Source organism: Eupeodes corollae, chromosome 2, assembly GCF_945859685.1.
Source record: "Eupeodes corollae chromosome 2, idEupCoro1.1, whole genome shotgun sequence".
Lineage (NCBI taxonomy): Eukaryota > Metazoa > Arthropoda > Insecta > Diptera > Syrphidae > Eupeodes > Eupeodes corollae.
Genome location: NC_079148.1, coordinates 98,682,218 through 98,695,936, shown reverse-complemented (window position 1 = coordinate 98,695,936; position 13,719 = coordinate 98,682,218). Strand labels below are relative to the sequence as shown.

Below are 13,719 nucleotides of genomic sequence, written 5' to 3'. Positions count from 1 at the left end.
ATTAAAACGTTCCAACGGTCGGATCGTGTTGATTTTAGTAAATCATGAGTCTTATATTTATAATCATCCCCGACCAGTGCCGTATTTTGCAACTGAGGACTCTGAACATTAGTTATTTTAGAAATACTCAAAATTTATTCTTTTAGAGAGGTATCAGTAAAGTCATAACTCTGACATTTTTTAAAGTTTTTAATTTCCAAAATAATTTTGACGTTTAACATAAAATTTAAGTCATGACTTGAAGTTAATTTAAAAAGCCAATTGACTTAAAGTCAATTGGATTCCAGTCTTTTTGACTTTTTAAAGTGTGAGTCATTTAAAAGACAAGTCAATTTTGAAAATCACTAAGTTATTAGAAGTTTTTTGAATTATTAAAGTCAGTTAATCATTTGAATGTAGTTTTTTAACTTTAATCATTTTGATTCTTTAAATCATCATCTTATCAACAAGACTATTTATTAGTATGTATGTATGTATGTATTTTAATTTTAAAGTTAAGTATTCACATTTATTAAAAATGTTATAACAATTAAAAAATTATTGTCCTGAATATTCGTAACTTGAAAAAAAAACGAAAACTTAAATACAAAGTGACAAACAAAATCTAGTAACGCATAATACAACTTTTTATCATAGCGAATTTTTGAGATTAAGGTTTATTCAGCACTATCACATATTCTGTCCATCGTAAACGGAAAATTTTAAAAATACCGAAAAAAACTATCATTAAATCCATTTATCCAAAATTGTATGAGATCTTCAGCTACAAACTTATTTGGTGATAGCTTTTTCTGTGTTCTTAAAAGATTCCTATTGTGATGTTTGTCGCGGTAAGGCTCTTTATTTTGTTTTACTAAGTTCCTTCTAAGGTATTTGAATTGAGCTTTTTAGTATATTTGTCTACAAAGTACACATATGTATGTATTATTTATATTTGAGTTTAAGCAAAACCGTAAAAAAATACACACTTCCTTTTCTTTCGAACAGAGTTTAATAAAATATCAGTTTTTAGTTATTAAAATGTATCTTTATTACGCATCAGATAATATAGATCCCTTACCGTTGGTGGGGGGAAATCTTCAGATATTTCTTTTGTCAAGCAAACTGCTTTATAATATTTTAATGTTTACACAGCAGATTTACAATTCTTTGTCTTTAATTTCTGTGTGTAATTTTATCGTATTATTTACGATTGAATTTTAAGTCTAAATTATTTTGTTTGTTTTTTTTTTAGGGTGCACAATCAATCTTTATTATGATTCGATCGTATTATTTACGATTGAATTTGAAGTCTTAATTATTTTGTTTACTTTTTGAGGGCGCACATGCATTCACTGTTACAATTTATTTATATAATAATGCTCAGCAACTTCAAAGAGTCAAAACAATGTTACAAATTTTGTTGTGTGTTAAATTCAAAACTTTATACATTTTTGTACGCTATGATTTACATCTTCCCAAGTCTATTAAAATATTAGGTGTACTTTGCAACTTCCTATGATTATTACAAGATATTTACTTGAAATTTGTATCAATTTTAAGGCCTTCAAATAAGATTTATTTTGGTGGCAAAAATCATAAGTAATCACTGATTTTTTTAAAAAGATTTTTGCATCCAAAGTCAGCACAAAAACAAACCTTTTTCAAGAACTAAGATCCGAACACCTTTGCACCATATAGAAGAATATATGATTTTTTGTTTTAAAACTTATAAAAATACCTTTAATTTTTCCATGACGATTTTGAAAATGTTAATACCCATATTACAAGTTAAAAGTAAATCGTGTAGACTGGGCAGGTTCAGACAACATAAGGGACTTCATTTGGAGTCAACTGCATTCCTTGAACGTACATTTTGACCAAGTCAACTAGTTACTTTTTCAAGTGTCATAAACTTCAAACTCCCTACTTCCTTAACTTCTACCTTCAGTTTACCGTACAAAAACTACCACAAACATTATTGTCTACAAAACAGTCCTCAGGCAAACTACAAGTCCATACCATTTTCATTTCGTATTGTAAAGAAATATTACTTATTTCTTTGCCAATTTGACGAGAAACACTTTTACACAAAATATTAAATGAAAATGTGCCAAAAATAAATAAATCGTAGAGGAAGTTCAACCTGCAGTTAATTAAGAAAAACATGATCGATTGTCATTCTGACATAATTTAACTTGACTTGATAGTTATGGAAATTTTTCTTGACTAATTTTCCAGTCAAATTTCCAATAAAAATGCCTTAATTGGAAGGCAATTTTTTGGCAGCTGGCCAATCAGATACTAGAAACTTGCCTGTCGCCTAAACCTGTCCACTGTTGGCCGAGCTGGCACGTTAACATACCGTTAGTCAATTAGTTAATCGATTTTCCCCTTTACTGCATTCAACATATGGAAAAAAAATTTGTTTTTTCTTTAAATTCAACCTGAGGATACAATTTTTTCATGGTTAACTTTTAATTTTCTTTTGAGAGTTAGATGAATTTGTTTTATGATTTGTTCAATTTATGAATACAACTTTTGCTGTATTCAAAATATTTAAATGTACGTCAAAGCTTCTGCTAAGGCCTGCCATTCAGGACACTTAATAACTGCAAAAATAAAATTATTTTCATATTCACACATTTGTTTGCACAAACTGGAAGGATACATTCGTGTTCTATTCACCATTAATTGAATCATTTTTTTTCCATTAAAACTCAGATTTACCAACAACAAAAAAATACCATAAGGCCTGAAAGAAAAGATTAACTAGGAAAACTTATCAAAATTTAATAGATTCTGTAAACGATCTGCAAAAACAGAAATATCTATAAATAGGTTCGTGATGGGATTTATTTTTCATTCAATTTCGAATACAAATGGAAAGTGAAAACTGGTTAACTGAGCAAAAAAGCAAGAAAAAAGGCCGACTAACTAGCCCCCTCAGACCGGTACTAATTAATTTTAAAAACAGTCAAATTAGTTAGATATCTTCCGGATATTATATTATTTACAGCTTGAAGACACAACACAAAAAAACACTTACACTGAAGGTTTGAATGCGGCAAGTGTTAAATTCCATTCTGTTGGCTCATTATATATATTATCTTAAGGTCTGCGTTTGAGCTGGTTTATCAACGAAAAAACATTTATGACATTCATGTATGAAAAACTTTAAGGAAACTAATGACGTATACATTAAGTAGGTTCAAGTATGAGGTAATTGCAATTTGTGAAGGTTAATTTAAAAAAGACATACAGTTACGTGCAAAACTTTTTTAAACAATCTGTTTTTTAGGTTTTATTTCATTGTAAATAATTTATGATATTAAAAATTTAAAAAGATTGAGCCAAATGACCGCATGGCCATGAATTTTTCATGATCGATGGGCTTTTTTTTTCGATATCTTCACTAATTCCATCTTTTGGAATAGCCTTGATCTTTTATGTGGTCTCAATCAACAAAGCTTAAAGGTGTACTTACTTAATTTTTAAATTTCTATAGATTCTATATAAAGTACTATCACCAGAGCGGTAGTACGGACTAGGTATGTTGTGAATACTCGCATCCGCAATTGCGGATTATTCGCAATAATTCCAACATCAGCATCCGCATCCGCAAAAACTGATGCGGAGTTTGTTGATGCGGATGTTTTGTAAAGCTTTTTTCAAATTCGAAAAATAGCAACAGCACGGCATACTATAGCATGCTCAATAAAAACGACCCTTCCATCCTTAGTAAAATTTTTTAAATAAAAAATCTCGGACCCAAGTAGGCGACGACAAAAGCAACAACAAATTATATGCAATGGTCACAGATTTGAGGATATAAAGAGACAGGACACAGAGGACACAGTTTATTTTTATATAGTAAGTGAAAAAGTAATACAAATACAGAACAGCATCTGGATCTATTTTAATTTAAATAAAAATGATTTAAATAAAAAAGTCCGAATCCAAAATATGTCGTAAAACATACTCACGAAAAGGACGCACGACTTCTGCGTTGAAAAACCACTTGAAGTTAAAGCACCCAGAAGAGTTTGTTTTATTTGAGAGCGCCAACAATGAAATCTTAAAAAGAAAAAAGATGCAGGTATGATATTTTTTTATAAACATAAAACAAAGGCTTGCTTCAGAAGCGATATGGAAACGATGCTAGATTCATCAACTGAAGACGAAGGTGAAGGAGAATCTGATAACGCTAGTCACGAAGCACTTCTTCGAAGGGAGTAAGCATGTTACCGAAATAAAAAAAGACTAGAATTGGATAATAATCCACTTGATTGGTGGAAAGTCCATCAAACAGACTTTAAAAGGCTCTCCAAAGTTGCACTGAGGTATTTATCACTTCCACCAGCCAGTGTTCCCATCGAACAACTATTTAGCGAAGCTGGATTAATATACGATCCACTAAGAAACAGATTACAGTCTGAGAAGGCTGCAATCTTGCTTTTTATTAAATATAACTCACCCATTTTTAAATTTAATTATTCAACGCAAAGATAATCAATACGAATTTCCTTTATTTACGGACTTAAAATTGTTTTTATGTAATAAATTCTAAAATCCGCATCCGCATGGCTAAGATGATAAGTGACTATCATATTTTTGATAGTCATATTGACTATCGCCAAGCTTTTCGTCTGTATAATATAATTTAACTCATAAATCAATTGCATTGAAATCAATTCAATTTCAGATTAGAATTGTCAAATAAAAAAAAAATGGGTGGCGCAACAGTCCGTTGTGAACCAACCTCAACCATTCCTATGTGCGAGTACTGTTGTCAGGGATGGAAGGGACCTACAGTTTTAAGCCGAATCCGAACGGCAAATTTGAGAAAGCACTTTTCATGACAAGAATTACTTTTGGAGAATTTGTCAATTCCTCGCAAGAGGCATTACCCGCGAAAATTAATTTCTTTTTAAATTAAGATGGCACAGGCAGGGATTGAACCCAAGACCTCCTGCATGACAGTCCAACGCACTAACCATCATGCCACGGGTACTACTCCTATAAAATATCTAAATGAAATCATCGAAATGGCTGTGTTTTAATAACATTCTTCCTTTTCTTGGTTTTGCTTGCGACACATAGTAACTATACATACATTTAAACTTCAAGAAAATTGGTTATACAGGCTTTTTTTTACACTTATTTAAAGAAGTCAGTGATTTTAGTTTGGATAACATTATTCCATTTTTCAACAAAATCGTCTAATAAATAAAGGGATTCAAATAAATAAGTCGGTACTTTACTCTTCATATCCAGAAAGGTTCGAAGCACGTCAATAGCAATATCTGTTTTTTTTAGTCAATCTTTCTTCAACTTTATTAATTATCAACAACTTTTTCTTAAGAGAAATTCGACTTCGAGACATTTTCAATTATATTCACTGAAGCCTGAACATAGAATGCTTGCATTTAAAATCTCCCGGAAATCCCCTTATAATGTTTGCTGATTCGCGTTAGTATTTTTTTTACTTTTTTGAGACGAACCTATAGATTTGTATTCATTTTTTTTAATGTTTGCCTTGACTTGGATTCTTTCAACACGAAAAAAAACAAAAGGTTATTCCACATAGAACCTTTTATTTAAGTTTTCTAAAGGAGTAATAAACCGATTTCAATCATTTTATATACATATACACAATTAATTTATTTTTTTAGAAAAAAAATTAATAAATCAAGGATTTTTTGTTTATTTAAATAGCATTTAAATTTTTGAAGAAAAACTTATTTTGCAGGTAAATTTGTAAATCTTTAAATACGGAAAATATTTTTCGTGCGACCCAGATGTGCATTTTATATTTTCAAATGTCGTATTATTTGTCCGCCACAAGAGTGTTTTTTTTTTTTAAACAAAAAGGTAACTGAGAAAATATTCCAGTCGTTTTTGTAAACGTCTGGTAACTCTATTCAGAAACGATATATGTGTGGGAAAATGATTTACGCGTTTTTGTTGTGAAAGATTTGTAGCTATTATTTTGACTTTGACCTTGCATAAATGAAACGTGTTTATTTTAATTGTCGTTTATCAAATATTATCAAAGCCGATTCCACCAGTGAGTTTAAAACAAGTTTTTTCTTTTTTTGTGGCAAACATCAGGGTGTTGGGTTTTCCTCAAAATATTGTAGACAAAACATGTTTTCAAGGGCACAAGTTGATTACCTTAGACAACTTTCGTTTGGTCAATATATTTTGCATCTAGGGTTCTCCTGCTCTCAAAAAGTAGTTTATTGAAGAAATAACGGACACTTCTAAACATTCAAAACAGATGTAATCTTTACTAAGAATTTAACCAGCAAGTTTTTGAAATTTAACAATACAAAACTTAATTTTTTATATTTGTAAACAACAGCAGGGACCTCATTTTTTTTAATAAAGATGCTAAGGCTATATACATGTAGGATTATATTCTACAAATGGAATGGGATAAGACCAGGAGCTTTTACAAAAACGGTTTGAAATATTTTCTCGGTTATCTTTTGTTATCAATTTGACAATTTTACCTTGGCAACCATTTTTTTGAAAATAAGAAAAATTATTGAAAATTGTTCAATTCGAATTGAATTGGGTCATAGTCAAATAACATTGAACAATGTCAGGCTTAGACAATATGAAAGACTTCAACTGCAGCCAACTGCAGCCTTTGGACGCAAACTTAGTCCAAAGCAACCTTTACTGACCTTTAGTGTTTTATTACACTCAGACGTTTTTAGAAAGACGCAAATAAGTGCGAAAGAGAAAGTAGGTAAAATAGAAATACTTTAAAAAGTCTTGGATGGTTTTTGACGTTTGTTTTTCTTGCCTTTCTTTGTTTTTTGGTGTTGCTTTATTATTCTTTCTAGTTTTTCTTTCTTTCCCGAAGAAAGACCTTATAAGCGAATTAATTAAAATAAAGGAATGGTTGAGAGAGTCTAGCTCGATAGTTTAACCTTTGCATTCCAAACTACCCGTTCACCCGTTGAAACTTATTACCTGGCGATATTGCGTCTCTCAAACCTTTATTTTTTTTTATGTCGTTTTCAATGAACGACAAAAGCAGGTTAAAAGTTTTTTTTCATTCATCCTTATATAATTTAAAAACAAATGGTTTATCATTCGATTTTAGTTCTTTTGTCAAAAAAGTGAAGGATCCGAAGTCAGATCCATTTTCTCTCCAGATTTTAATTTAATTCCTTTTTTTTCTTTTGCTTGGATATTTTTAAAGCATCCTTATAAAGGTCTAACAACATTTCTTCATCGGATGAGATGAAAACAACAAATCGAAGTGAAGTGTCAAAAACGCGCAATCGAAAATCATCAAACTAACTATAATAGGCATAAGCAAACATAAGCTTATGTCAAAAACCCAACGAAAATTCACTTCAGTTTGTGAAATTACGCGGATAGCATAGCCATAATGCAATTTTGCTCACGTATCTACATGTCAGATTTTACTTATGCGGCGAGCGACTGGGGTCACTCTTGCTTTAGTTGTCTTAAGTTAACGAAACTGAGAAGAATTGAACGAAACGCAGCTAGACTCCATTATATTCACTCGTATTGAGATTCTTTGTATTCCCACGTTTACTTATGCGCGCATATGCTAGCTTATGCCTATTATAGTTGGGCCTTAATAATGCGTGATTGACGGGATGAGTGTTCAAAAGAAAATATGCGAAACACGCAGCATACAGAAAGTCTAAGTGTAATAACACACCTTCAGTTGCAAAAAGTACCAAATGAGTTGTATTTTGTATTGTAAATATTACTTATTTGTTTTTTTTTAACAACCAAATCTCTTTACACTTATATGAAGAAACATGATCAGCTGTCAAATTGATATACGTAGACTTGACTTTATAGTTAGGGTGATTGTTCTTCATTAACTTTCTAGCCAACTTTCCACTTAGTTAAAAGGAAGATAATTTTTTTCAGCTAGAAAATCAGATCCTAGAAACTTTTCTTGCCTTCAAATCTTTTATGTGTTTTAAACCTGTTCAATCATATATCGGCTTAGGTGATTTGCTAGAAATGACGAATACAATCTTTTTTAATAGTTTTGTAGGAAAATAACAAAGAACTCAATTTGTACCCATATCTTCCTGAAATCTCTTAAAAACTTTACCAAGTCATCCATTCCAGAGGTCGAAACTTTGTAGAATTAAAACATTCCATATAGGCTCAGAGAAATAGGGTCTAAGGTTCAATTTAGACATTAAGGCGCCAGTTATAGCTATTATTGGTTTTCATTATTGAAAACAAACATTGGAATTTTTTTGACAAGTCGTTTTTAGCTATCATTAAAAATTCGTACTGACAGAAATCTTTCATTGGAATTTGTGTGAAAATGGAACACAAATCAGTGGAACGATTCATTTCACTTTTGAACATAAATGTATCAGGTGTTCAGAAAAATGAATTTCCGTCCGGGAAATAGAAAAATACAATTTTAGAGAAAAGTAAATGTGCAACTTACCTTTTTTTTCTCAAAAAAAAAATCTTTGTGTAATTTCCAATCGATCGGTATATTATTTTCATTTCTAATCAAAAAGAAACACCGTCAAATTTCGATTCAAAAATTTGTCCGGGTGGATTTCAATAATAGCTATAACTGGCGCCAGATTCAGTATTATGATTGTAATTGACTCTGCGTTTAAATCTCTACCGCGTGTCCATAATCCCCGGAATTTTCCTGCTTAAAGGTGCAAATTGATAATACTAACATTTTTTTCGGGTCTCCGTCTAATAAAATCAAAATGGTGTTTCCTTTTAGTAAATATTTACATTTAGTGGTGCCACAGATCAATAACAGGATGAATAACAGGAACAGAATGGACCAAAACAGATCATTTGATAATGATTTTTTATGTCAAGAATAACTCCTAGAGGAACTGTCAATTCTTAACTAGAGGGTTAACCGGACAAAAGAAAACTTTTATGTGGAACAGGCACAGAGATTTGAACCCTGAACTCTAGCATTACAGTGTTATATGTTTCATTTTAAAGAAAAGAAACTAACATACACAGTTTTGGAAAGATAGGATCGCAGGGTGTCTTGAAGTGCATGTTTTAGTTTGTTTTATCTACAATTCCCCCTATCAACCCCCCTTAAAAAGTTGTTCTACAAAACACCAATAGAGACATTTTAAGGAACTTTTGCTAATTGCTTAGGACGGCATCTTTCTTCGTTTCCGATTTACTTCCGTAAAAATTTCACTCAATGTGACAAGGCAACATTTTTACCAATCCCAACTGTGTTTCTTTAGGGTTGCCAACCGAAGAAACGATTTGGGTGTGGATTTCTGTGTCAAGTTTACTTCATTCAGATTTGTGTATATTTGTATCTTATTCATTCATAAAATAAGTCAAAGAATAGATTGCTAAATATGTATAAATGACTATTTTGCAGAGCACACTTGTAACACTCATGTTCCCCCTTACTTAACTACTTTAAAACTTACTTTCATTTTCTTATTCCCCATAGAAGGGTACTTGAGAGCAGGCTTGTAAGAGAACGCAATCTTTAGTGAATGCAATCTTGCATGACTTTCATTTAAAGATTACATTTATTTGATTGTAATTAATTATTTGCATTTATTTGAGACTTCAAGTATTTATTTGGAGTCTTTTCACTAAGGGCATTATACTAATGTAGTTAGAATCATGGTCTCAAACATTTATATCTTATTAATAAAATCTTAACAAAAACACCTATTTCTGTTCGTTTTCGTAATTTAGCACTGATGAAGACGCTCGACAAGCAATGATGCACGATCGTGGGAAAATAAACGAAGTTCAAATAAGATTGCTTTTATCATCCCGGGCGGAAATGCAGAAGGTCATCGAAACAGCACGACAACAATCTTTGGCAATGCAATTGAAGTTAACCGCTTCAGCAGCTAAGCCTGTTATCCCGCAAAATAATATTCAAGCGATGCCTACTCCCCAGCCCCCAGTAATAACTTCGAACTCACTTCATACGATCCTCTCAAACCAGTCCCTTCAAGTCAACAGCTTCAATCCTATCCAAGCATACACTTCTGTTTCTCAGCAACAGCAAAAAGTTGGTTATGCTGGAAATGTTGATGTTAATAGGACAAGTCGTGAAACATCGCGTGACCGGCGTCGTTCTGATTCGAAGGAAAGGAGACGATCTCGTTCCAACGATCGCGGAAGCAATCGTCGTCGACGTGATCGAAGCCGAACTCGCAGTCGTGATCGAAAGCTTCGCAGAGGATCGAGGCGCTCAAGGAGTCGTGACAGAAGTCACGAAAGGAGTCGCGACAGAAGCCGGGATAGATCAAATAGAGATCGTAATGGTAATAGGGGATCGCGCAAGAATAGCAGAGATTTTGATAGTGGATTCAATAGTCAAGATCGCAACGTTGATAGGAAAAAATCTCCGGAAAAACCATTTGAAAACGATCAGCCAAAGGTTCAACTACCTATGAATGTGTGGAATGTTATGCCGACCAACGCCTATACAACTACAAACTTTGTCTCGAATTATGCTGCTCAGGCATTGCAAAGTGCCGCTGCCGCTGGTGTTATAGATTCCGATATGAGTTCTCATTTAATATCCAGTCCGTCTCTGAATACTGGTAATGTAGGCTTTCATTCTGCGAAAGACAATGCAAACAAGGCCTCAGGAGTTAAACCAGTTCAAGATGTATCGGCTCTATCATTTTTGAAGGTCAGCCAACTTGAGAACAGGCCCACGTTTGCTTTTCAAAACCCTTACACCCAGGCTTCATCTAATATGAAAAATGACTCATCGCAAGGATCAACTATGAAGGACCAAAATAACTATAGGTTCCAACAGTCAAATCAATATAACAAAGACGGTGGTTCTAATAACCAAGAAACTTGGCCAGACGCTTTTGGAAGAAACATTCCAAAAGGAGAAGTTGGTAATAAACGATTCGAGTTCCAAAGAAAAAATGACAAGAAAGATGCGGAGGAAGAAAATAGCTGCGTTAAAATATCCAACATGTGTCAAAGTACAAGCTACAGCGATATTCGGAGATTTTTCTCGGGGCTTTATATTCCCAATAATGGCATTAAGATGATCAACGATCAACATGGTCTGCGTGTGGGAACAGCATACATAAGATTTGTACGCGCCCTTAATGTTCCAAAGGCTCTAGTTCGTGACGGTACAATGTTCAAGAATAAAAAAATCTCCTTGGAAGCTGTGAACGATGCCGATTTCGCCGAAGCTGTTGATTCCTTTAAACCTTCACGAAATAATCGTTTCGGTCCCAATGACAACAACGGTAGACCTAACTACGATCCTCCGAGGTACAATGAAATCAACAAAGACGATAGAGATAATTCCTCGTTTAGAGATGACAAATATCGTGGTAGAGCTCATGATAAACCATTTTCCATACTATACGTGAAAGACATCCCGCCTTATTCGACTCAGCAAGACGTCATGAAGATGTTTTCCTCATACACAATTTTTGATATTCTCCTGACCCATAAACCGGAAAACCGCAGGGATATTGTTGCATACGTCAAATTCCACAGGACCGAAGATGCGCAAGCAGCATTTGAAGAGAAAGTAATCCACAGAATAAACCAGAGACCGGTACGGGTACACATAGCTACTGAAGAAGAATATGAAGACGCAAAGGAAAGGGAGCGTATAGATACTGAGAGACAACTCAAAGAACAAAAGGAACAAGAGGAAATAGAAAACAGAAAAAGAGCCGAGGCCGAAGAGAAAGAAAAGGCTGAAACATCCAAAAAGAGCGAACAGGACCAAGACGATCGTGGTGATGGTGAAGAGGAGAACCAAAACCAAGAACGCAGCGGAAACGATGAAAATGAAGATTCGCCACACTACACTATCGACGACGATGACGGCGATGAAAATGCCGATTTCAATCAACGTGATGAGAATGGCGAGGACTTCAATAACGACGGAGACAATTATTCTAATGGCTCACAACAACAAGGCCCAGTCAATCCTCTGAATCCCTTTAGTGGCATTCCGAGTTTGCTAGATATACCAGGTCCTTCAAAAAACAAAAACAAAGAGCCTGAGAAAAATTCTGACCCACGACTCCGTCAAGGTCGACCCTCTCGTTTCGATAATCCGAACACCAATGAACAAATAAGTCCTAGGAACACTAATTTTATCTTAATAAAGAACTGCGAGTACAAAACTTCCATTCAAACTGTTGGCGAATACTTCGTGGCACATAACTTTATGCCAAATCATGTAGAAATGCTCCGAAATCATCGCAACCAGCCCTGCGGCGAATTTATTATTGAACTTCGGTCCGGCCAAGACGCCGAACAAGCGCTTTGTCTGAATAATAATCGCCTTAATAGCCGTCCTATTAGAGTATCCCTGATAACCCCTCAACAAATTGCCGATAGACTGAACAAGCCTTTTATGAATTTCTTCCCAGGAGGCAATCAACAGCAGCCCAACAACAACATGATGATGATGATGCAGAACCAAGGTCCCAGACAAAACTTCAATAATATGGGCGGCGGTAACTACAATAATAATCGTAACGGCCATGGATATCCAAACGACAGAAATAACATGTACACACCTGACAACAATCAAAATTTTAATCAAAATCAGTTCCGAGGAGGCAACAACAACAACAACAACGGAATGGGGCCTCGTGGATTCCAGGGCCCTATGGGTATGTCAAACGCTAGGATCAACCCTTTTTCCAATGCCAATATGTACGATGACACAAATCCCCCAAACAATGAAATTGTTGACCTCGACTGTGACTCGACTGGCACAGATGATGTTAACGACGACATAAACGATAACGCTGGTGCTAGTGGTGGCGTTGGCGTCGGCGGTAGTGGTGGCGGTGGCGGAGGGAATGATGGCATTCCAGAAAAATTCAGTCGGCCAGGATGTGTTGTAGAAATGGAAAATGTACCTTACAGGGTTGGTTTAAATGACATTATTGATTTCTTCGATGGTTACAATGTGAAAGTTGAAGACATTATTCGCCGTTACAATGACGATGGATCACCAACCGGCGATGCTCGGGTCGCATTTAACTCCGCGGAAGAAGCTAAATCTGCTTTCGAAACCAAGCGACAAAAGACCATATTAAACCGAACGATTTTCCTGAATGTTTTATAGACCTAGTACATAGATCGGGAACTCCCTCTTGAGAGTTTGTAAATATATTCTAGTTTATAAGTTTATTTTAAATAAAATATTACAATAATATTATTGAGTTAGGCTGGAAGTACATTACACGTACCTAATGATGTAGGTAGTTGAATATAGTCACAATTGCACTTCGGGTCTGGTAAGATAGTTTGTGAATAAAAAAAATATAACTATCATAAAATTTGAAGAATAAATAATAAAAATAATAAACCAAATACGTAAGTAGTTGTTACTTTTTTTGATTTACTTTAATTGGTAGTTGGTTGACTGAGTTGAGAATGCTGCGCGTAAGTATAAAGAGTGTTGATGTTCTAATTACGGAATAAAGTCCATTCTCGAGGAAAACGCATCAAAAATTCTTAATTTACTCATGCGTGTAAATTCATAAAAGCATCACTGCAGCAACGATGACAAAACGTTCAAAATTAAAAGGAAATTTGGCATCACTTTTTACGTCAACTTTTCACAATTTTAACGATACAGAAACTGATGCGCAAAAACTAAAACATCACGCCGGAAAGTCATTAGTTGTTGACGCCGTTGATTTATTTGGAAATAATGAGAAGAAAAATGAAAAGTAAGCA

At 34.0% G+C, this 13,719-nt stretch overlaps 1 protein-coding gene across 1 annotated transcript in view; it reads left to right on the top strand.

Annotated features, from left to right (window-relative positions):
• The window catches only part of LOC129944688 (homeobox protein 2), a 38,820-nt gene extending 25,470 nt beyond the window's left edge, over positions 1 to 13,350 (top strand). Inside the window, exon 3 of the mRNA XM_056054295.1 lies at positions 9,712 to 13,350. Within this exon, the coding sequence (XP_055910270.1) occupies positions 9,712 to 13,102 (3,391 nt within the window). The 3' untranslated portion in view covers positions 13,103 to 13,350. The remainder of the gene's footprint in view (positions 1 to 9,711) is intronic.
• The last annotated feature ends 369 nt before the right edge of the window (positions 13,351 to 13,719 follow it).